Below are 26,224 nucleotides of genomic sequence, written 5' to 3'. Positions count from 1 at the left end.
GGCATTTCAATGTCAACCGCAACTTTTTTGCTCAAATGCAGCCATGGGTTTATTTTGAAACCCTGCTATCTTGCTAAAAAAGTTGCAAACTGAGTGAGACAATATTGCAATATGACAGCAGATTGACCTTTAAATGAAAAATTGAGAAAATTGAACATTTTCTGGAATACCTTTAATGTCTGAACTCACTTTGTGCTCTGACAGGAGTAACTCCAAAACCACCTCCCAACAATACAGCAATAGGTAAGATTACATTGACTACTCACTTCAAAATGAAAGTGCTTTTTCTCAAACAGAGAACTAGCAAGTGTCATAAATTTTGGTTAGAGATTACTTAAAAACAGTTTTTGAAATTTGGACCCATCTTTTTACTCAACTTTATTAAGAAGCAGCAGACAATTAGATAATTTTGCTTGGTCAGTTATTTCTTTGTTGTAACTTGTAACTATGCTTCTTGGCAATAAATCTTATACTATTATACTTTTATCCACTTGAAATGGTTCCAATGCATTGTTGGTTGAGCAGCAGAGCTGACTGTGATGGTTTTGCTCATGCTAATAAAAATTCACCTATACCAAAGACACACACCTTTTGGTGGAGGCAGTTTGATAGTGTGGGGTGACATCTCCCTTATTGGAAGAACAAGGCATGTCATTTTTGGATGCAATCTTAAAGCAGACAAATGTAAAAATAAGATTGTGCAGCAAGAACAAATCCCATATCTTGACACTTAGGGACCAAACTCTATCCTCAAAGATGTTAATACTCTCTGACACAAAGCGAGGTTTATCAGATACTACCTCCAGAATTTGGGAGTAGAGAACATGGAATCACATTTCTGCAGTCCTGACCACAACCTTATTAAACACTTAGAGGACCAACTTGGACATGATGTTCATCCCAAAGGGACCAATACAACCACAATAGCTGAGTAGAGTAAAATGCTGATTGCCATCCCACACCAGTGTGTGACCAAGCTGGTGACCAGCATGAGGAGGAGGTGCCAAGCAGTTCTAATTGTGTATGGTTCTTCCATGCAGTACTAAAAAATAATCAACCAATCCTAAATTTTCTTACTGTTTATGCTAGATTAGTAACTTGGAGAATAATGTTACATCTCTAAAAATCTTTACAGAAATTAACACCACGGCAGATGGTTGGCTTCAGTGGAGAGGGAACCAATATTTCCTCAACAGAATGTCCAAGTCAATGGAAGAGGCTCGTCAATTCTGCCAGGAGAGACACGGCGACTTAGCATCACTCACCAGTAAAGAGGAAAACATTTTCGTATGGAAACAGGTTAGCCAAATCAGTTTACCACACAGCACATTTCATTCAGACTCATTGCTTGTTCACAGACAGCATTTACAATTTTTTCTTCTACAGATATCAAGACTGTATGGGTCATGGTACATAGGGTTATTAGTGGATCTTGATGGGTCATTTTGGTGAGTATTAATGAGTACTAGGCTTCTTAATCACTTAAATATCCACAAGCTGTTTATTAGCATTTATGCAACCAGCTAACTAGCACAGTACACAATGTATATTTGCTTAAATGAAATTTCCTTTTCTTGTTTAATTTTTCTTTTCAAGGTCCATTTTTGTTTTTATTTGAATGTGACAGACCTTAATTAACTCATTTCAGATTATAAAATGTAACTGTGTATACTTAAATACATAACAAATACATTTTATCAGCTCTCCGTGAAAATAATTTTAAATTAATTTAAGGTTTTATTTCAAAGGTTCTGTGAAGGGTTTATGACCACTACATATCCTACAGCATTAGATTTTTTTTATATTGTCTTTTGTGTGATAAAACAGATTAGTTTTAGGGCGAATAGCAAGTCAGAGCACAACCAAAGGAAAAGTGGACTTCTGCCCCTTTGAAACAACTCAAATCTCAAAAATGTCTGCGGTCCATGCGACTGTTTTCGTTTTAACAAGGAGTTGAAAGTTGGACATCAGAATGATTTCACTACCAAATTCCTAATTTTATGCTCAGTGAACAGAAAGCATTAGCTGTATAAATCAAAAACGCATTTCTTACCATTCTGTACGTTCAAACAGTGGAGCGACATTTTACAAACATATTACTAAATAAATAAAACATTTTACAGTACTGTTTCTTTGACTTATTCAATAAGATACAAGCCAAAGTGCAAATAGGCTATTGTTGTAGTCACCACTACTACCGTTGCCAGTGCTACATTGGAGTTGGTGAGGAACCTTTACTTTTCCAATTTAGTATTATGACTTCAAGTGCTCTTCTAATTAATTTTTTCATTACTTAAAAAACATAAAATCCAGCAGTTATACAGAAATCTACAGGTATCTGTTTGTAACAACAATTCTATTTAAAAGAAGTTCCAACATAATTTAATATTGCGGTCAAAGTCACTCTTTTACAAAAGTGAAGCATTAAGCAAGTTTAAGTGAACCAACTTTTTGATATTTTTTATCCTGTCAATTTATCTGGTTTGATGGGCTAAATACATTCGGTTTTGCAGTAAGTATTTAGGGGCTGGTGATTGCTATGTATTGCGACCTGCCATCCCCTTTCTTGTAAATAAACATAGGCTTATGTAAGCAACCATCTATTAGAAACATGATATCTGTTTAAAGGTTTATAGGCCAATCTATGTGCAGTCAGCTGAACTTTCTGACATTAGTGTTGTTTCAAGAAGAGGTTTGCTAGGATAAGTTAGATTTAAAATCTGTTTTATCAAATATGCTCAGACTTGTATAATGTGGGTAAGTGTTTGGTCATGAGCATTCTTTTCTTCTTACTTTTTTAAATATCTAATTAGTTATAACGAACAAACTAACTAATCAGAAAAAAAAACTTTTTTTTTGCCAAATAACAGACAAATCTAAAATGCAGTGCATATGTTTACAATTGATGTAGAAAGATTCAGATATGGTACATAATAATAAGAATAAAGAAATGCATAAATCTCAGGTGAAATGCTCTTTTTATATCCAAATTAAGATTTGAAAGTAGGGGAATTGAAAAAATAAATAAATAAACAACGCATACCTGAGCTATTTTCTCTTCAAATGAGTCAAAGATCCAAGAATTAAATCAAGGAATGAAGGAAAAGTATAACTTGCACACAGACTTGGCACAGATTATATTGCCGGATGCCCTTTTTGGGTCCCTCACCCTCCAAAGACACAGACTTACCCCACCACACCATAAATGGACTATAAAATATATCAAGAGAAAATAATATCAAAAAACTTTGTTCACACATGTCAAAAAATGGTATTGGAATGGACCCAAATGCAGACTGGAAGGTAGAAGCAGCAAGATGATTTAAAAGGTTTAATAAAGAAAAGGTGAAAACTTACAGCCATTGGAAGTAAACCAAAGGAAAAAGCTTACAGAAATAACAGAACTAAAATGCGCTATTACCAAAAAAGTAAGTAATGAAACCAAAAGGAATTAACTTATTATACACCACCTGTAGAGCATATGCATAACAATCAGAGGCAAGACCCAAAAAACTCAGAAACTGCAAACCCTTACATAAATATATATTTTTCAAATGGACTGTCTGTGCTACCAGGTGGATGGATGGTACTCCAGTGACGTTTCAAAGATGGGATGAAGATCAACCTAATTCTAATGCCTTTGATGAGAACTGTGTTAGCATGGGTTATCATATGGGTAAGCAAGAATGTCACAGATGCGCAGAGTTAAGAAAGCATCTACTGAAATATCTGAAAAACATAAATAGGATGCTCCAAAATGAAGATATTACTCAGTGAATCATTGCTGTCCTCACAGGCTATTGGCGATCTTCTAACTGTGGAAGAGAGGCTCAGTCCATCTGTAAAAGATCAAACTCATCACCTGTCAACACCACTGCAGCCCCGACAATGCCTCCCAAAGGTGGATGCCAACCCACATGGACAAAATTTGGTACAATGGTAAAACAAAAATCACAATTAGATGGTGAACATATACAGCAGGGAACATGTTCTTGATCCCTGTTTTTCTATAAGTTGACTTACAACAAAATTAACAATTACCATTTTTTAAATAATTTCATTTTAATGTGATGTGACTTTTCTTTATTCTGGGACACTGGACCAGATGTGTACTCCCACAGAACTGCTGTGAGGGTCATGACTGGCTGACAAGTCTGTCTATGTGTTTTGTGGGTCTGGACAAAGTTTTGAATTAGGGGCTATAAGGGCTATCCACTGTATAAACAAACACCTGCTATGTCCATATTACCAAAACAGAGTTGAGCTTGTTTACGATGCATGTTGGGTTCTGCCAGGCCTGCTGCCTGTATCCCATCCTGTATGTACTGTTTATGGATGGGAACTCAAGATGTAGTCTTGGAAAGGACATGTCTGATGATTTTGGTGTACAATGAGGTGTAATTGGCATCTTCACTTTCAAAGTATGCTGGAGCACTTCAAAGGAGAATGTGCTCCAGCTCTTCTGAGTCTGAGGCCGTGGCTCTGAAAAAGAAATACAATGCATGCTCTCCTTGGGTTTGCGGCCAATCTCTGCCTCAAGCAGGGGAGTTTAATGTCAATATTGAGTCCATACCATAGTTGACTGAAAGAGCAAGATCCAAGACGCAAGCAGCTGAAAATTGGCTTCCTTCATAGGATTGCTGGGTTCACTTCTACAGACAGCATCTCGTTTACCTATCCGTGGCCATCCAGAGGAGCTTGGAGCTTTTGGACACCTTGCTATGGAGGTTTTAAGGGTACATTCCACAAGGAGTAAACCCTAGAGTAGAATTTGCTGGAGGAACTATAAGTCCTTTCTGGCTAAGAGCGTCTTGGCCAACTACAGAATAACAGTATTGGACAGTATTGCTGGAAAAAGGGATTTCTGGACTTAACTCTTGGACCTGTTACCCCCTTGACTAGCTCTTGAATAAGACAAAGATGATGGATGGATGGATGGATGGACGGACGGACGGACAAACTTTTCAATTCAAAAACTTAGAATAGCAGCTTAAATGTTCAATTCCCAAATAAATTCCCTGTAGGATGGAGTTCTTGAGACTGGCTAAGCCCCACAATTACCTCAGTGTGCAATCTTTGTTGCCTTGGCTGTATCTTTCAGGTCATTGCCTTGATGGCAAATTGATCCACAACCCGTTTTCAGTGTTCTGGTTTAAGGAAAGTTCCCATTCAAGAGTCATAGTACATGGCCCTGTCCACAGGCCTTGTAGTACAGTGCAGAGTTTGTGTACCCTTAATAGAAAACAGTCTTGAAGAAGAATGTCTCTACCTCTGTGGGTATGGTGTTCTTCAGGAAATACTCAGCTTTTGCCAGAGAGTTTAATTTTGATCTCATCTGACCACCAGTGCTCACCTGAATCATTTAGATTTTCACTGGCAATCTTATGCCTTCTTAAGCATTCCCTTTGTGTAGTTGTGGGCAAATCTTTCCCTTGTCTATTATTATTCTCACCTCATGAGGCAATATCTTGCATAAAGCTACATACAGACTTGTTGGACTGAGAGGTATTTTAAATTTCTTCCATTTCAGAATAATGGTACCAACATGTGTCACCTTCTCACCAAGTTTCCTAATGATGATCTTGGAGCACATTCTACTCTTGAGCAGATCTACTTTTTTTTTTGACTATCACCGTTGCATGAAAAACCTGTTTAGATTAGATTAGACCTGGCCCACACCAGACGTTAAAGATAAATATATAGATGTAGCTTGTACACTGAAAAAAAAAAGCTGGAAAATAAAGTCTGATATACAGCAGTAACAAAGCTATGTTGTCTAGTTCATGATTTAAAATGGCATCTCTTTGCCCAAACCAAAGTTGTTTTTATCGATTTCCGGTCTGTAATTTGACCAACTAAATATGTGACTAATGAATTTATGTTAAAGCTGCTAATTGTGGTGTGTTGTGTTGAATATTGAGATAATAGCCATTGCAAACATTATGTAAATCACACAATAGCTTATGCATATTATTCTATTTGGGGAAGTTTTCCGGGTAAAGTGGTGGGGCCCTGTAAAGAATTTGATTTGGCAACTTTCCAGCTGCCATCTCTCAATACAGTTCCAGTGATGTCTCCTTTAAATCACCTGTGTTGAATGTTTATGAACTCTAGTTGTAAGCTACTTGTTAATATTAACAATTAATTTGTATGACTTGTAAAACTCATACAACTGACATCTTTGATAATTGTGGCACTCTTGGATGCCTCCTGTTGGTGTGAGGAAGGGGCAGTGAGCAGTTATGTAATTTGCCCATGTGTTGTTCTGGCTTTGTTACGCAGTGTTGTGTACTAAAGGGTTGTTATGAGTAATATTTTCTGCATGATTTTAACATTAAGTCTTCATTTGTTTAAACATATTTCAAACTTTTTTTGTTGCCAACAGTGTTACAAGATCATAAGTGACCGCAAGACCACCTGGGAAGATGCAAGAACTCAGTGCATCAATATTGAAGCCACTTTAGTGTCCATTCCTACAAGACAAGTGCAATGTCTGCTCTCACAAACTATTATTATTTATACCTAAGACAAAAATCTGCAACATTTAGTCAGAAAAAAAATTTAACTTCTTGCTTACTTTGAATTTACAGCATTTTTGATCAGCAAAATGCTCACTGCAGCACATGCAGACCTATGGATAGGTTTGAACTCTTTAAGACAAGATGGCTTTTTCTGGACTGATGGAAAAACACGGCAATACACCAACTGGGGTTATGCTGTAAGTAAATTCTCAGTTATATTACTCTGTTATGTTTTCATAGTATTAATAAGAATTCATAGTTGTCTTATAAATCAATTATTTTAAATAAAAACCCTTACATTTACAAAACTACTCGTGCATTGTCAGCTAATTCTTCACTTGCACTGCAATGTGAATGAAACATAAAACTGAAAAAGCAAAGTTGTGTCCATACATTAAATTGTGCTTTTGCTGAAACTCTTGTGGCAAAAGACATTATATTGACTGCAATGCATGAAGGACTTATTTTTCTGTCTTTGTTTACTTCGGTCTGTAAGATATTGTCGGTGCTTGCTCAGGAATAATAAAATTAAATTTAATAATTATCATAGGCGCTGCGCTGATTGTGTAAGGGTTAAGTGCGCGACCATATATGGAGGTTACAGTCCTCGAAGCGGCCGTCTCGGGTACGAGTCCCGGACCCGGTGACATTTGCCGAATGTCTCCCCCTCTGTCTACCCCTCTTTCCTGTCTGCCTACTGTCAAAAAAATTAAAATAAAGGCCACTAGTGCCGAAATAATATCTTTAATAATTATCATAAGCATCTGACTTTGTCCTTTAGAAAAATCAACGACGTCCTGGATCATTTTATCAAAGGTGGAATGAGGTAACAAATAAATAAATCTTACTGAAATTTTTTTGTCATTGTGTTGAGTAAACAAAATGTAATAATTATGAGTCTGAAGATCTATAACTTTTAACTAACATTTTTATTACTAATAACCAGGAAGAGTGCGTGCTGATGTCCAGCACTTCAGCCTTTGGGATCGGTAAATGGTTGATAAAGTCCTGCAATGACACAAATGGATATATCTGTCAAAAAAATATTAGTGAGTTCAAGCTTATGCTGGTTTAGAAACTTTTTGAGCTTTAATACTCAACTGCATTTCACTGAAAATTAACTTGTTTTTAATTTGTTCCCAACAGACCCTAATATTCCGGGTAACGTGGATCCAGTTGATCCTTTCATCTATGAGCAACTGGGAAATGATAGCATCAAGGCTGTGACTCAAAATCTGACCTGGGCCGATGCCAAGAAACGCTGTGAAAATGATAAGGCTAACCTTGCCAGCCTACGAACTGAGTGGACAAATGCCTATGTTGAGTTACTGGCTTTGGTTCTTAAAGCTCCTCTGTGGATTGGACTTAACAAAGAGGAGGTAGAGAGTTGCAGAGATCTGAAACCTAACAGGCTAACTGAACAGGAAAAAACAAATTTTAAAGGATCTTTCAGTTATATATAAAATACGTTATTCCAAAGTTGTTGAATTTATTTTTATATATATTGTCTTTGCTTATTCGGTCTGAGCTTTTTCTAGCATGCTTTTAACAAATCCTTTTCTTAATATCTGTTTTGCTTTCAGACTCAAGGTTATTTCAAGTTTGTTGATGGTTGGCACCTGAGCTCCAGCAACTGGGCCGAATCTGAACCAAGCAGGGACAAACCGTGTGTGTACGTAGACGTGGATGGAAAATGGCGGACCGCTTTCTGCAACAAGACTATGAACAGTGTCTGCATGCAGTCAACAGGTATGGCTATCATATCAGCATTATTTGCTCGTAGGAAGAAATTGACAAATTCCATCAACCACACTAACTCTTCCAAATACATATTTATAACTTCCAAATCCTTTAACCATATGTGCCACATTATTAGTTTGCTTTTATTTGCTCACTCTGAATATACAAGCTGCTGTTATTCGGTGCCAATTACAGGCATAACGTCAAAGGCTTTAAAACATCTATTCTTCTTCAGATTTTATTGTACTGCATTATAATTGGACTGTATTTAATTATACCAGAATCTGACAATACAGTTATTCTGTATTGCAATGGCTTAAACCGGGTCTCTGTACCTTTCTCCTAACGTCTAGGAGAGCCCAACTCAGCCACAGTTTGTCAGGGAGGGGTCTTTTTCAGTGAACTGCTTTTAACTGTGGACAACCAGGTGCTTTGCGCTGTCTGTCCCAGGGTGGAAAATATTAACCTTTATCCCCAGTAGAAACTTTTACCACTATGGTTTAGTTTAAGTAGAAGAATCAAAAGCAAATCTAAACAAATTCGTTTTTACCCTTATTTAAAAAAAAACCAACTCAGGGATTCAGCATTTTTGCAGTTTTTTGGAAGTATGTTCCAGATTAATGGAGCATAACAAATGGATGCTACTTCTCCATGTTTGGTTCTGATCCTGGGGATGCAGGGTGGACTTTAACTAGAACTCCTGAGTGGTCTGGAATGTTCGTACAACAGCAATAAATCTTTAATGTATTTACATGCTAAGCCATTCAGTGACATAAACTAGCATAATTATTTCTAAGTCTATTCTCTGAGATACAGGGAGTCAGTGTAAGGACTTCAAAACTGGGGTGATGTGCTCTACTTTCTTAATTTTAGTGAGGATGCGGGAAACAGTGTCCTGGATTATCTGATTGTCTTTTTAGGCAGACCTGTGAAGACACAAGACAGAAATCAGTTCAACTAAAGATACACATGGAAGAGTTTTTCAAGTTCCTGCAGGGACATTACTCGTTTAATCCTGGAAATGTTATTCGGGTGATGAAAGGCCAACTTAGTGACTGTCTCCTCCTTTGGTCCAAAAATAGTTACTTCAGTTTTGTTTTAATTCAGCTGTAGAAAATCATTGCACATCCAAGCGTTGATTTGTTCTATGCATCTACCCGATGCTCGAATACGTTCACAGTCACCTAGTTACAATATATCGTAGAGCTTTGTATCATCTGCGTATTTATGATGTCTTATCTTGTTTTTTGCTATGATCTGACATGGGGAGACCATGCATTTAATGAATAGGAGGGGGTACCAGGATGGAACCTTGAGGAACCCCACATTTTTGTCAACTCTGATGTAAAGTCACCTATTGACACAAAAAGTCCCTGTCCTTCAAGTAAGACTCAAATCCGCTAAATGCTGTACCAGAAAGATCAATCCTGAGGAACGACCTTGAGATCCAATTATACCAGCACTTTGGTTCTTCCACAGTCATCATTTATGTAGGTGTCATTAAACACCTTGACAAGGGTGACAACGGAAACCTGACTGGTGGTTTAGAGGAAGTTAAATGTACAATGTTTCCCATAAAGCTTACATTTTGTTTTTAAACCAGTTACTTTTTTATTGTGGTTTTATTTTCAATGTCAAACTTGGATTAATAAATAAACATTTAGAAAGATATATCCTTCATCTTTTAAGAACAAATAACATCATGATAATTTTATGAGAAAATGCATTATTCTAACTTTATGAGCATCAGTTCATATTCTCAATATGTAAAAGTACAAAAAATAAAGCTGTAAAAGGAACTCCAAGACTTTTGATTTTTTAGTTTTGTATCTATAAAAATGAGTCTAAACCTTGAAGAGAAATGCAAAATAAGGCCAAATACGTTTTTAAATAATCATACTGCATTGATCTTTCTCAATTTCAGTCCCAGTCTAAACAACCACACAACTGAATTGCTCCACCACTGCAAATAAATCTATTTACTTGTTATAACTTGGATGTTAAAACTATGTATACACACCAGTATTTCCTTATACATTTAGCACACATACTAATTATCCTTGCAACCTGTCTTTCATTTGTGGATATGATAATTGTTACTTATAAATGTACCTGTATAAAATGAGAACATGTCATTTTTTTTGCTTTTATTTTAACAACTCCAACGTGAAATTTTAGTTAGATCAGAGTTTTACTAAGTTTAGTAACTATCTTCTTCGTGTTTTAACTTCAAAGGCCCTCAATCCTTTCTGTGCAACATTTATTGTTGATGTTGATGACCAGGAGTTATGAATCTGTTGTAAATCTGCTGTAAAGAATATTGGGATTCTGTATATTATTTTACCTTCCCAACAGCTCGAAAATACAGTACTGGGCAATAATAGTGATGGATAGTTTTCAAATTAGAGAGCACCTACGTTTTTGCTGCTACATTGATGTACTAATACTCTAATAATATTTTAGTTTCAAACGAATATTTATTTACAGAAATCTGTCATAGCACAATAGTGTGGTTATCTTGGAGGTTATAGAAAATAGCAGAAAATAATCAACATGTGAAATTATAAATATTTTTTGAAATAACATTTATTATGTTAATCAGAATCAATGATCTCTTTTCCAGATGTTGCACCTACAGAGTCCACCATATTTCCTGGACGTTGCCCTGAAGATACCAGTGTGGAGTACCAGGATAGTTACACCTGGTTGCCATATAAAGGCAACTGTTATTTGTTTGTCACAGATGAAATTGAATGGGCAGATGCAGCTAGCAGCTGTGTAAGACATGGTAAGAACGCTAAACGGATTTAAAACTGTTTTTGTGGTCACTTAACATAAGTAAACCAGTGTCTAATAAGTGCTTAAAAGTTGTTACAACTTGATTATTTTCAATGATAAGGTGGAGTCCTGACAAGTATTGAAGATCCATCTGAGCAACAATTTCTCCAAAGCAACATAGAGGTATTTCAAGACAGCCACACCTCTTTTTGGATTGGCCTGTTTCAGACACACAAAGGTATGACAAGTTTTTATGCGTTTTCATTTGAAGGTAAACTCTTTTATTAAATCAGTTTTACCAGTCAATTTGAGAATGTTAAACTCATTGCAAGACATTCAGGCCTCTTGGGCTTTCAACTGAGTCAACTGAAACATAGGATATCCCTCTATGCTAATGATATAATCCTATTCCTAATTTAAGAATTTTTGTTCTTGCCTATAAAAGGGTATGTAAAGTTTTTTATTTAGCAAATGTTTCATTATCTTTACCACTAGGACTATGGGCATGGTTAGATAAAACAGTCCTTGACTATACTAACTGGGATCAAGATGAGCCTGATTCTGATTTTGGAGCCATCAGAACTACGGATGGGACATGGAGTTCTGGCCGCAGATGGCATGACAGATCATATATCTGTAAAACACCCAAAGGTTAGTTGCTTTATGATCCCAACAAGAATATTACGTGTGTGACCAGTAAGAGGTTATATTTAATACTATGTCAAGACACTCATGGGAAGTCTTACTTGAAAAACGACAATACTAGTTAAAAACAGGTTCTTCATAATACAAACAGACTACTTGAGTAGTAGAAATAAACTATAAAAGTGTCCTTTACATCATGCATACCCAGTTACTTTTTTTAAAAGGATAAAAACATTGCATGGAGCAAAAACCTACAATCTTTGTGTCCTGAAAGTCCTGCTTTGTTTTTCTATTCTTTGTTATTGTTTTTTTGTAGATGTATCAGGGAAAAAATAAAGGTTTTGCGTGCCAGAACAAAATAAAAAAGGTCTGGGACCATATTCACAAATATTCTCAGTATTCTCTCAGAGAGCTCTTAACTTAGCCTAAAACGTCCTGCCAATGACTTCTAGCTTAAGAGTGATTCTGTTCCCTGCTGAGAGTGACTCTGAGCGAGGAGACAACAGAACTTCTTATTTTATTGTGCTGGTGTGGTTGACCCCATTGCTAGGTGTGATGCTGTCTTCTGAAAGCTGTGATTGGTTGTTGCAAAAAAGCAACAAAAAATTAAAATGCGCTCTTAGTAATCAATGGGGAAAAGTAATCGATGATAGAACTTAGACTGGATTCTGAAATGTGTAAATTATGATGATAAAACTTAACAAAATTAAATTGTCACAGCATCAAAATTGTCGAATGTAGTTTATTTACATGTTCGTAATTTTTATTTTATTTTGTTATTATTATGTTTGCCATCCTGGTCGTTTTCATACTGCATCTATTTCATATTATTATTAAGATTCTGTATTTTACTGTGATCTCGTTCTTGTATAATGAGGTTTAGTTTGGTAAAATGACCAAAACAAAACAGAAAACGTGGAGAAAACCGAACTGAACACCTTAGCAGAGCCTGTAAAGAGGAGTGTTGAAAGGTAGATTCAGTTGTGGGATCACACCGCAAACAAACAGGCATTCCCGAGCAGATCAATGCATCGTTCCCTCTGCTTTCAGCACCAGCCTGGAATGTGAGCAGCTCTGGTACCTGCTGCAATCTAGAAGCTACAGAGGAGATTGCAGCAGACCAGAGAACTTCTCCACAGACCTGGTTGGTGTTGTAGATGACATTTAGGCTTACTCTACTGACATCATCATGTACAATACAGCAAATATTTATTCAATTCATTTACATCTTCCTTCTATTTATAGTGCTTAGATTATTGTACTTCATCTTGTCTAGAGTTTATATTTATACAGAGGTTGAACAATGAAACTGAAACACCTGTCATTTTAGTGTGGGAGGTTTCATGGCTAAATTGGACCAGCCTGGTAGCCAGTTTTCAATGATTGCACATTGCACCAGTAAGAGCAGAGTGTGAAGGTTCAATTAGCAGGGTAAGAGCACAGTTTTGCTCAAAATATTGAAATGCACACAACATTATGGGTGACATACCAGAGTTCAAAGTACCAGAGTACGGTGTGGACAAGCCCCAAAGAAGTGTACCACCCAGACTGTTGCATGCCCAGAGTGAAGCATGGGGGTGGATCAGTGATGGTTTGGGCTGCCATATCATGGCATTCCCTTGGCCCAATACTTGTGCTCAATGGGCGCGTCACTGCCAAGGACTACCGAACTATTCTTGAGGACCATGTGCAACCAATGGTTCAAACATTGTATCCTGAAGGCGGTGCCATGTATCAGGATGACAATGCACCAATACACACAGCAAGACTGGTGAAAGATTGGTTTGATGAACATGAAAGTGAAGTTGAACATCTCCCATGGCCTGCACAGTCACCAGATCTAAATATTATTGAGCCACTTTGGGGTGTTTTGGAGGAGCGAGTCAGGAAACGTTTTCCTCCACCAGTATCACATAGTGACCTGGCCACTATCCTGCAAGAAGAATAGCTTAAAATCCCTCTGACCACTGTGCAGGACTTGTATATGTCATTCCCAAGACGAATTGATGCTGTATTGGCCGCAAAAGGAGGCCCTACACCATACTAATAAATTATTGTGGTCTAAAACCAGGTTTTTTAGTTTCATTGTCCAACCCCTGTATAAATATAAACTCTAGACAAGATGAAGTACAATAATCTAAGCACTATAAATAGAAGGAAGATGTAAATGAATTGAATAAATATTTGCTGTATATATATATATATATATATATATATATATATATATATATAGAGAGAGAGAGAGAGAGAGAGATAAGGTTAATCTTATCTCAATATTAATAATTGTATGATTGTTATAAAAAGTGGTGGATCCCTGCGCGGTTGAGTCGGTAGTTTATTCATTTGCTGTAAATTATTGTATGCAGAACATCTTTCCTTTCTCTTGGTCTTTCTGCCATCTTGTCTGCTTAAGACACTATTAAGCCCAAAAAATGTTAGTGGCAGAACACTTAGAAAAGTACAGTACAATTCTGGAGTCAAACGCGAGGCCAGCTGTCTGAGAGAAGAAGCTTTGTTCAAACAGGATAATTTTAATTTCAACAAATCTGCAGCACAATTACTAAAATAGAAATAATAAAAATGTTGCTATGGCATCATTGAAGTTCAGACATCAGCATGATTGAAATGCTCTATTGGTACCTTAAAGTTGGTGTGCAAACATTAATATATGTAAACTTGAATACAAACTCAAGCAATGTTGTAAAAAATACAGGGTTAAAGGTTCCCCAAATCAATCTACGACAATAATAAAGTCATACAAAACCTGCTTTGCAAAGCTGGTTTGACAAGCTCTTGAATCATGGGGTGTTACTAGTTTTAGCCACACATACTCTATCATATTCTATCTTGATATTGACACTCAAAACTTGAAAAACGCTGAATATTTTTTATTTTTCCTATTTTATCAAGCACATTTATATTCAGAGACCCTTTATGTATTTTCAACAAGTAAGAAGTAGCTCAGCAGCGATTGCTTTTGACAAGTAAGACCGTATTAATAACAAATGGACAATAAATTCTTGTGAACCAATTATAAATTTTATACTTACATGATATACAGCTGAACTTTTCAGACGAGATTCATTATTTAACACTGTATGTTTTTTTTTAAAAACAGTTATGTTTCCAGATTCAGACACAAAACCACGTAAGTTAAACCTTTATATCTCAATGATTTGTGTAATTTTTGATTACTTTAAATCTCATGTTATGTTACATTGAAAACACCATTCAGTAAAAACTGATCTTTGTCTACTTGTTGAATGTGCAGAGCCTCAAGGAGGTGATGATCCACGCAGTCGTGTCCACACAAGTTTGGTGGTAGTGATGCTTATTGCCATCATTTCTACGCTAACAGTTGTCGCTTTCTTCATCTACAAGAGGTCTCCCCGTCCCTTCCCCACCTTTGAAAATCCGCTGTATTTCAATGGCGATAAATCTCCGCCAGATGTGGTCGACACTAACAAACTGATCGAGAACGCTGAAATCTCAGAAATCCCCTCAGAAATCCCAGAGCCTATTTTAGCTTTGTGATTTAGGTATTTGCAGAAGTTGAAGTTGGGCAAACTAGTTTGAGAATAATTTTACTGTATAAACACAACTATGCTTCAGTACTTTACTGCATACAATAAATATTCAGTAATTTAACAATAACTGTATTTGTTCTTTCTATAGCCTTAGCTAAATGTATATAATGGCTACATATAGGCTAATTTTCTAGATGTTGTTTATTGCTTTTACTGTTTGAATGTAAACTGCGTGTCACTGTTGAAACATTATATTAAACCTCATACAGTATTATACTGTTCCTTTTTTGGTAACACTTTATAAAAACTACACCTTATTTAGCATTAACTAATCATGAATAAATAATTCATGTAGAAAACATCATTATTTTAGAATGAGTCATACTTAATGAGCTATAAATTAACATATTCATCAATACTTTACTAGTAATGATTAATTACATTCATAACCAATATACTCATTGTTTGTTCCTACTTATTACACCATGAATAAACTACCATACTTAATTTGTGTATGTAAATGCACTTATATATACACTTTCACATCATGAATTAGACATGAATTAATGGTTAGAAATTGTTTGAATAGATTATCTACTAATCCCACATGAATACTTTGGGCAGTTGCTAGTAGTTCATAAAATCTCCTTCTGAACCCTTCTAAAGAGAAGACAATGTATGCCTTACTAAGTATTTGTGAATGTATCTAAAACACTGAAGTGCCACAAGTTCCTTTTCATCTGTGGAAATTTGACCATAATAAAGCCAGGAGTCATGGGATACAGCAAATATAATTATGTATTGAAATTTTCAAAAGGTAAATAAAATATATAGCATGTAAATGACTGGTTAAAACTTTGTGTAGTCAACTGTACAACATAGACGACACAAGCAACTGAAATTCTGCATAAGATGTATTACAAACATGGCTCAAAACACTCAGCCTATAGCTGGCCACTAAAGTGACAAAAAATGTGCAATCAAACTTGTGCAAAAACAATTTCCAAGACGAATTGACGCTGTATTGGCCGCAAAAGGAGGCCCTACACCATACTAATAAATTATTGTGGTCTAAAACCAGGTGTTTCAGTTTCATTGTCCAACCCCTGTATATATCAGTGACAGATTCTGGTCTTTCAAGGAGGGGAAGCTCAATTTCAAGATCGCTAATTCGCTCATTTCGCTGTCAATCAAAAAGGGATTCAGCCTCAGACTGATCATCCAATCATCATGCAGAAGCTGAGCGTCCGGGCCAGCCGAGGCCAACCCACTGCTCCCTAGACCCCCAGAGACACTTAGTGTCCAATGGGCGGGACAAAGCCCAGCATTTATCCAATGACTTGTCTCGTTTCGCTGCAGCCGAGGCTGCCCCATAGACCACCAGAGATGATGAGCGTCCGATGAGCGGGAAAAAGCCCAGCATTTTTGCTCCGCTATTGAACTCACTGTTAAAGCACTGTGAAGCTGGGGGAATGAGTGAGAGGAAAGCCGCGTCGTTACCAGTGATAAGAAGCTGATTCTGAACAAAATTTGAGCGCGTTGTAGCGCGTATGTAGTCAATGACATGTACACACAACAGTATATATTTGATCTATATATATATTATATATATTATATTACATATATATATATTATGAACAGTAGTTTATTCATTTTATTTAGTAGTTTATTCATGGCTTATTAAGTATGAAGTATGTATTAAGTATGAATTAACAATGAGTATCTTGGGATTTTTGTTCTTGAAGCCATTAATCATAGCTGGTTTTTGTACCTTAGCATTATTAATCTTGTTTTATGAACAACGTCCCAGCAAAAATGTCAGAAGGTGGATTTTTGAAGAATTCCATGACATCTTTTATCAAGATATAGCACATTTAAATGAAACAAATATATGGTATCAATATGTGAAAGTCATTGCTAAAAAAAAAAAAAAAACATGCTCAGGTTAGAAACCATAGATTATAGGTTAGGCTCAGCTCAAAGAGATATGCAGCAGGATGGATGCCTGGGACAAGGAGGCCTGCTCTCATGGCTTACCTCTGGACCGTGGTGGCAACTGCTATTGAAAATCATGACTCCTTTTCTTATAATATTAGTGCTGTTTTGTTTTTTACCATGTATGTGTATCATTCCTTGCATGAGAGCAATGATTTCCAAGATGATAGTTGGAACAATGCTGTCCCAGGAATACCAGTTGTTGGAGAGAGAGATTATCCAGACCCTGATGACGACACGGAAATAGTATAGTACTAAATGAAGTGTGTGCCCATAGCCAAAAGGAAGTGTAGACATGGATAACTTGTTTTAAACTAATCGATAATAAACAGGAGGGAATTGTTGGAAGATTTGCACATGAATTATCATTGCTTAGTTTAAAAACGTTCTTTATCCTTATGATTTACCATTAAAAGGCATTTTCATTTATTTAGTTTGGTGAACTTTGATAGAAGTGGTTTCAATACTTTTCACATTTATTTTTAAAGTACTTTTATGAACTATTAACAGAATTGTCATCTTGTCTTAGAGTTGCATGGTTGCTATGCAGACTGAGGAGGAACTTGTGTGTGTGTGCGGGGAAGTTCTGGGAAGAAGGCTGTTCGCACCCCAGCCAATCTTCGTGTTCTTGAATGCCAGATGTGGACGTGTGTGCTGTATCAGTATCTGAACAAGAACCAATTTTATTCAGTAGGACTTGTATTTCTGAAACTGTGTGTAGCCACACCCACGATGCTGTAACATGAGTGTTTTTTTTTCTTTCTTTAATAAAAGGCTGCAACACAGGGCAGCTCCTCTGAGAGAATGGTCTGTCTCTCCATGGCCAGCCAAAGTTAACTTTGACTTGCTTGTGTCTTCATTGCATAACTTCTCTGAGTTTATCAGTGTGTCTAACTCTGACAGTTATGAATGTTAATCTTTGTGGTGGAGTTGCTACCCATTTTTTATTACATTCCCATGCTTCTTTTAGTGCAGTAATTAGTCATTTCTTTGAACCATTGCTTTTAATCCTGCATTAATGAAACAATAAAGAATGAAGGCAGATTATTATTTTTACTTTAACCCAAGAATTAACCAAAATGTCCCCTTAAAACATTTACATAGGACATTAATATAACACATTTTCATCAAAAAATATGACAATAAAGAAAATATGACATAAACACTTTAAAATAACTGCAAAAAGTCAAACTCTGACTAAACATTACTAGCACCTTGTAAACACTCTGCAATCTGGCACAAGCCTATCTTTTAAGTAATTAACAGCCATATTCACTATTCATTACAGGAAAAAAGTAAATCTCTAACACCTTTTTCAAAATAATCAATTTGTATCTTTTACTGCATTGACTGGGAGGTATGTAGTTGGGTGAGAAGATGTTAATATCGCACTGGAACCACATATATCATTTGATGAATTCATAAAATTAACTAATACAATGTAAAAAGCTAATTTCTAGACCATATAAATTACTATTTACCTTGGAAAAATCAAGAGTAATTCCAGTACAGCAATGAGAAAAGATCTGGCCTTCTCTCTCAGCTCTGACTTCTGGATTAAAACCAGTAAACCAAACCTACAACTTATACAGTATAAAGGTTTTCACAGATTGCACATCACTTAAATGAAAATGCTTAAAAATGCAGAATTTTGCCAATTCATGCACCTTGGGTATCGCTGACGATTATTTTCATGCGACATGGACCTACACATCTGTTCACCTATTCTTTGGCAGGGCCCTTCTTCACCTACCCTCTATTTTTTGGGCAGTCACAATGAAGTAAAAAAAAATCACCAAAAAATACATACATCCACAACTTGTTTCTTTAAACATTGTCAAGAAAATAAATCAAAAACATTGTGACACATTAACATCTGGAAAAACCTTCTCTCAGAATATATACATCCAGAAAGGATGACATTTATATAAGCAAACAATATAGCTGTATTTATGAATATTTGAAACCAGTTTTTGGAATCCAATAAGCTGAATGTAACACCTGCAGGCAATGCCATGAATATTACAAAAACCTCAAACATATAAGTTTACATAAGAAAAGATCCCCTCCTTGAATCACCACCTCAATGTGGTGGACGCGTTTGAGTGCTCGAATGATCCTAGAGGCTTTGTTGTCTGGGGCATAAATGCCCTTGGAAGGGTTTCCCATTGCAAACGTATTCTGGGTGTCAGGTCAGACAAAGAGCAGTTGAGAAACCTTCATGAGAGCTACCACAACGGGGCAAGTGATGTGGCCTTGTACGGCAGAGCCTGGGGCCCCACCCTGAAACCAGGCCTGGGGTAGCGACTTGTTAACAAGAACCTGGTGGCGGGATTACTCCTCACAGGACCCTGCCGGGCAAAGTCCACAGCTCTTGAGAATGTCACCTCGCTGGGGGGGGAAGGAGCCTGAGCTTATGTGGTAGGTCGAGAGATATCAGCTAGACATAGTTGGGCTCACCTCCATGCACAATGTGGGCTCTGGAATGCAGCTCCTTGACAGAGGTTGGACTCTCTTCTACTATTCAGTGGCCCACTGGGAGAGACTGCGGGCTGGGGTGGGTTTGCTTGTCATCCCCCAGCTCAGCCGTCTTGTGTTGGGGTTTACCCTGGTGGATGAGAGAGTTGCATCCCTGCGCCTTCGGGTCGGCAATCCCAAAGATGACTGGTACCGTGAGGCCAAGCGTGCCATGGTAGCAGAGGCAAAAACGCGGGCCTGGGAGAAGTTCAGTGAGGCCATGGAGAAGGACTACCGGTCAGCCTCAAAGTGATTCTGGCAAACCGTCTGCTGCCTCAGAAGAGGAAAGCAGTGCTTCGCCAACACTGTTTACAGTGGGGGTGTGCAGCTGCTGACCTTAATGACCAGGGACATTATCAGGTGGTGGAAGGATAATTCAAGGATCTTCTCAATCCTGCTCTCACGCTTTCCCTGGTGGAAGGAGAGACTGGGGACATGGAGTTGGACTCTTTCATCACCCAGGTTGAAGTCACCGATGTGGTTAAAAAGTTGTGCAGTGGCAAGGCTTTGAGATCGTCCCTGTGTACCTCAAGTTTCTGGATGTTGTGGGGCTGTTGTTGTTGACATGCTTCCTCAATATTGCGTGGCCATTGGGGACAGTGCCTCTGGACTGGCAGACCAAAGCAGTGGTACCGGATGTTGTATTCCAACGGGAGATCACACTCCTCAGCCTCATTGATAAGGCCAAGGTCAGGGTGTTGGACAGGAGAATTCGGTCGATAGTCTAACCTCAGCTTCAGGGGAAACAGTGTGGTTTTTGCCCGGGCAGTGGAACAGTGGACCAGCTCTACACCCTCTACAGGTTGTTCCAGAGTTCATTGGAGTTTGATCAATTGGTCCACATGTGTTTTGTGGACCTGGAGCATTCGACTGTGTTCTTCCCGGTGCCCTGTGGGGGGCATTACAGGATTATTGAGTCTGGGCCCTTTATTAGGGGCTATCTGGTCACTGTATGAGCGAAGCAGGAGTTTGGTTCACATTGCCAGCACTAAGTCGAATTTGTTCTCGGTACATGTTGGACTGCGGCAGGGTTGCCCTTTGTCACCGGTCCTGTTCATAAGTTTTATGGACAGGATTTCTAAGCACAGCCAAGGTCCGCTTGGGGTCTGGTTTGGGACCAGTGGATTTGTCTCTTCTTTTTGCAGATGGCATGGTCCTGCTGGCTCTAGCCAGGACCTAATGCATGCACTGGGGCAGTTCGCAGCCAAGTGTTAAGTGGCTGGGTTGAGGATCAGCTCCTCCAACTCCAAGGCCATGGTTCTCGACCAGATAAGGATAGCTTGCTCTCTTCAGGTTGGAAGGGAGCTCCTGCCTCAAGTGGAGGAGTTCAAGTATCTGGGGGTCTTGTTCACGAGTGAGGGAATAATGGAGCAGGATATTGACAGATGGACAGGTGTGGCGTGGCCGCCGCAGTAATAAGGATGCTGTGCCTGTCCGTTGTGGGGAAGAGAGAGTCAAAAAGCGAATCTCTAAACCTAACTTTCGATCTACGCTCCTACCCTCACCTAGGGGCATAAACTTTGGGTCATGACTGAAAGAACGTAATCCCGGATACGAGCAGCTTAAATGAGCTTCCTCCACATGGTGGCCCGGAACTACATTAGGATAAGGAGCTCGGCCATCTGGAAAGAGCTCGGAGTAGAGCCAATGCTTCTCTACATCGAGAGGAGTCAGTTGAGGTGGCTCAGGTTTCTGTATCAGACGTGTCCTGGACCCAGGAGATGGCCCAGGGACTATGTCTTTTGGCTGGCTAGGGAACGCCTTGGGCTCCGCCCAAAAAAGCTGTAGAAGTCTGCTGCCGCCGCAACACGGTCCCAGATAGAGCAGAATACGACAAGTACGAATACGAGTACATTGATAAATAATGCCATACTCATCTATCTTCTGCTGTTATCGTTATTAGTTGATTAATTATTTATAAGAACATAGACACATACAAAGAAACAACTATAGGGGTTATAGAACAAACTGAAGGAACACATCTCTGTATCTTGGTATGGAATACATCAACGATACCACTGCAAATAAATTATCCTGGATGTTTACAGTAAATTTATTCCTCAGCTTAAAATAAATCTTCTCAAAACTGTAACACCGTATTTATTTTTTCAAATAACAATTGTTTTGCGAAACAAATAGCAAACCAGCCAATCACATGGCAGCAATGCAAAGTATTTACACTTAAAGATGTGGAAAAGATCATTTGCTAAATTCAAGCAAATCATCGGAATGAGGAAGTAGAAGAAGTAAGATCAGTAGAAAACTGGCCAGTAATTGTATATGACAATTGTTTCTTTGTTGGGTATGTTTAAAAGCTAAATTTGATTTGTTCAGATTTGTCTTGCAATATAGAAATATGCTAATTAAATATAAAGGAAAGTGAAACATTCAAGCTCTAGAAATCTGAACAACAAACTTACAGTTAGGCCCAAAATGATTTACACCACTGCCAGATTTAGGTTGTGTTCCTCTTTCTCTGTCCTAGTATTGATGGGCTGCCTCTTTTGGCAAGACTTTTCTTATCTTAAGGCTTTAAACCATCCAAGTGATTGTTACACAGTGTTCCAACAATGTAGAACTGTAATGCACCAGAATGAAGACCCAAAATTTCAACCAAACACGGCTTCAAGAAGATTTATTTTACTAATCAAGCTGGTGCGGATCAGATTTCAACATTAAAACTCCGGTACAAACTTTTCTGGAACTTTCAAATTAAATTTATTTTGCATCTAACCGACTTTCAGCACAACTTCAGAAGGAGGAAACTGGATAACTGCAGACTTTCTCTGATGTCACTGCCCAAATAAAAGCACCGCTCTTGCTACATCCTGCCTCATCCACACCGGTGATCATCGGGATAGGGGAGGCAAGCGCGCTAATGTCTCTTTGCTGGCAAAAAGACATAAACTCTTCAAACTGGATCCAAGGTGTCATACGATCATCGATCATATGCACTAAGATAAGTACAAATGAATCACTCTGTGTATCCGGTAGATTCATTCATGAAAGGGAATTAAGGTACACGCCAGGCTTGACTTTCTCTTTGAGGCCTGCAGAAGCAAACGGTGTTCCAGAGGAGTCCCAGTAGAGAAGCTGTCTCTACAAGCCGAGTGAAGCGGTGAAGCTTGTCTAAGCTCAAGTATGACAATAGGGTCATAGGGTAAGTTCGGTTCGGTTGTTGGGTATATTAACCCACACAATTCATTTCACCAGCCCCAGCATCAGAACCTCTTCGAAGTGCCTAGTTAAATTTTATTTTTCATCGAAATGTCCCCTGATCAGTGGAGCAATTCCTATTTGTGAAAACGACAGACACAGCAATGCGAGAAGCTGCAAATAATGCTAAAGTGACATGAATTTATTGTGTGTTGATATGATGTGCTACCCATTGTTTTGATAGGTGTGGCATTGTGTCTTCTGCTTATGTGAGTGCTGTCATTATGCTCGAGATAGTTCTGACCCACATGTAGATAAAACACTCAGAAGAGGAAACAGGATTATGAAGAAGATTTATTTTCTTAAACAAAGATAAATGGGAAATGTGCAGGGACTGGTAAATCGCCAACTCTACAAAAGAAAGAGAAGAAGCATGTAAATCAAAATGCTATAGTTAACCTGGGATAATAAATCAAAGCACTACACTTACTGTAATATAAGGAAAAGCTTTCTATGTTGGAGTAATCTAACAGCCGGGGGGGCTGGGTTGAGGGATTTGGAGTCTGAGTGTTTGGCACAGAAGTTTCTCTGGAAAGGCTTGAGAGCTTTGTGAGGAAATTATGAGGAGTTCAGGATGGAAGTACTTGCGTTGGAGGGTGAATAGGTTACGCTTATGCCTTGGTTCAGATGACGGTGAAACAGGAAGCTGCCAGCCGGTCTTTGTCCAGACGAAGTAAACAGGAGCATTGGATCTTAATCCACGAAAGTAGGAGACCTTTCTCCAGAAGTTGAAAATCCAAAACAGCAAAACAATGCTGAGAGCAAAGTTGGGCATCAACAAGAGTTATCCAAAGGTTCAGGTAAAACAACCTACAAAGGAGCACAAACGAAGGTTACTAAGAGCATAGAACAAAGCAAGGATTAGTTGTGGCTTGAGCTTGTACCACTGAAGGCAAGCACTCTGGCGCTGAAGTGCTGGCAGCCTCCTGCTTAAGTACACGTCCAAGTAATCAGCAGATTAGTCGCACCTGTCACCCAGTGCACCTGAGAACTCCAGCACCATCTGAGAAGTGAACATAATAAACAAAAGAAAAACACACACACTCAAGACTCCAAATCCTGACAAGTGCTGTGTGCTGCTTTTAGGTCTTTGAGGACATAACCATATTGCGTGTTTTGAATAGTAATATTACATAAACAGTTTTGCATTGTTTTTGCAGTTTTGTCTCGTTTTTGCGGTGCTAGATAATTGTTATCAAACTTCAAAAATGGCCGAACGGGTTAAAGTGCAGCAGTCCTTTACCTGAAGGAGGGCAAGGTATGAAGTGCCCCAATAGCATTTAAAGAGACAGCACCAAAACAAGTTGCTCTTAGACACACCTCAGAACAGGGATGAAAGAGGAGCCTGTGGAGCTACAAAAACAAGGAATTTAGACCAAAACATTGCAGTTCCACTTTATATAGACCACAACTGAATGATTTAAGTGTACAAAGGAAGGACTTAAGAGCATAATATGTCCCCTTTAAAACCTTTTCAGTTCCTATAAATATAAATATGCATATAAAAAACCTAGGATCCATGCAATGTTCCCAGGTCTTCATGATACTGTTCATTTACTAATCTTTACAAAACAGTTTTATTTATACTGAGATTAGAATAGACACATTTGAACACCTTTATTAATTAGGGGACTTCCAACGGTACTTCATGACATTGTTCTTCATTTAGGGGCATCAGAGTGAACATTTGAGTGGACGGAATACAAATGTACAGCACACTTAACATATTTTTATTTTTAATATTTTTAAAGCATGTATTATTTTCCTTTCACTTTGCTATACACATCGTTTTGTTGGTCTATCACCAAAAATTATATTAAACTACACTGAAGTCTTTATATAACATGATTATAACATAGCAGATTATAACATGACAAAAAGGTTAATGGAGTTAAACTGGTTTGTCTAGGCAAATAATAGTTTTACATGACTCAGAAATACAAAGTTATATAAATATATTTATTTTGACCATGGCCTTCTTAATACTTAGTAATAAACAGCATCCTTAATGATCAGTTCTGCCAGCCTTGGACAACTTTGCAATCTTCTCTTGAAAAATAAGACCACTATTACATGACAATGGACAATGCAATGAGTTTGTGTCAAAGCAGGGAAGTGTGAATCTTTGTCATTCTGAAGTTGCTACTTCGGATATGGAGAACTTGGGAAAAATGGACCTGTGAGAAAGACCAATGTAACTGAAAGCTTATCTCTCAGCATTATGTTAGCTTGCAAAACATTGCATGCATGTGTTTATTCCAAAGAGAACACCAATGTATGTTCTAGGACAGGTCAAAGCAATCTTTCCTGTTGAAAATAAAATGTTTAATCTATAATAAAAGTATGATTTCAGAGTAAGCACCAGTGGAAAAGGAAGGTTCATACTGGGCTACATGAAATGGTTTCCTGAGAAATAAGAAACATCCCTGTCAGCATTCTGAAGACTTCCCTTTTGTAACTATTTCACAACAGTACAACCAGATTATTGCTGAAGGTGATTTGTATTAGGTTTTTGCCAATCGTTGTAAACCACAGAGTTACATACCATGCGCTTTTTTGATAAATAATATATTAAAGAAGGTCATTATAAATCTAAAACATAGCTTTCAAAGACGTTACAATTCTTTCAACTACCATAATTAAAATGCAATAATTGAAATGTTTAATTTTTGCCTTATTTGCCCCCACATGGTTGTAATGCTGAGAGAAGCAGAATAATTTATATAGTAAAAGGCTTTTTTGGCATTGCGTTATATTGTGCTCTGTCAAATAAGTAGCTTAAAACTGGCATAATAACATCTGTAGTTTGGTCTTAAGCTGTAAGAAATTTACAGATGATAACTGGTTTTCCATTACCCCCAGGGAAATCCTTATATAAGATAATGAAAAGCAAAGGATATTATAGACAACACTCTAAGAAAAATAACCAGTTTAACGGTCAACATATTGATAAGTTTTCTTAAAAAACTCCCATTTGCAACGACAGGAAGTCCGTCTGTCTGCAGTCTGTTTACGCACATATTTCCCTTCTTTGGGACACAAAAGTACAAGTTATGGGCAGATCGTAATACTCAGAATGTCTTTTTTTGAACCAACAACTCATTCATATTCCAGGAATTGCATTGTAATTCCGTTTGTCAGATGGTTTGAAGACGACAAAACAAATCTGGCACGTACCGCTGACTAATTAGAAAGAATAAAAAAAAGAGATGTGATGACGTGAGGCAACAGGATGTCGGTGCAGTTAAAACCCCAATCCCTTCATATTGACCAACACAACGTCTA

At 37.8% G+C, this 26,224-nt stretch overlaps 1 protein-coding gene across 1 annotated transcript in view; it reads left to right on the top strand.

Annotated features, from left to right (window-relative positions):
* The window catches only part of LOC124870074 (macrophage mannose receptor 1-like), a 36,520-nt gene extending 21,035 nt beyond the window's left edge, over positions 1 to 15,485 (top strand). The window contains exons 16-31 of the mRNA XM_047368527.1: positions 205 to 243; positions 1,136 to 1,299; positions 1,387 to 1,448; positions 3,576 to 3,676; positions 3,797 to 3,939; positions 6,386 to 6,491; positions 6,591 to 6,718; positions 7,303 to 7,347; positions 7,468 to 7,570; positions 7,668 to 7,900; positions 8,105 to 8,270; positions 10,885 to 11,049; positions 11,161 to 11,277; positions 11,535 to 11,690; positions 14,803 to 14,832; positions 14,956 to 15,485. Coding sequence (XP_047224483.1) covers positions 205 to 243; positions 1,136 to 1,299; positions 1,387 to 1,448; positions 3,576 to 3,676; positions 3,797 to 3,939; positions 6,386 to 6,491; positions 6,591 to 6,718; positions 7,303 to 7,347; positions 7,468 to 7,570; positions 7,668 to 7,900; positions 8,105 to 8,270; positions 10,885 to 11,049; positions 11,161 to 11,277; positions 11,535 to 11,690; positions 14,803 to 14,832; positions 14,956 to 15,218 — 2,021 coding nt within the window. The 3' untranslated portion in view covers positions 15,219 to 15,485. The remainder of the gene's footprint in view (positions 1 to 204; positions 244 to 1,135; positions 1,300 to 1,386; positions 1,449 to 3,575; positions 3,677 to 3,796; positions 3,940 to 6,385; positions 6,492 to 6,590; positions 6,719 to 7,302; positions 7,348 to 7,467; positions 7,571 to 7,667; positions 7,901 to 8,104; positions 8,271 to 10,884; positions 11,050 to 11,160; positions 11,278 to 11,534; positions 11,691 to 14,802; positions 14,833 to 14,955) is intronic.
* The last annotated feature ends 10,739 nt before the right edge of the window (positions 15,486 to 26,224 follow it).

Source organism: Girardinichthys multiradiatus, chromosome 6, assembly GCF_021462225.1.
Source record: "Girardinichthys multiradiatus isolate DD_20200921_A chromosome 6, DD_fGirMul_XY1, whole genome shotgun sequence".
NCBI classification, from domain to species: Eukaryota; Metazoa; Chordata; class Actinopteri; order Cyprinodontiformes; family Goodeidae; genus Girardinichthys; species Girardinichthys multiradiatus.
This window is presented reverse-complemented; position numbering and strand designations above follow the sequence as displayed.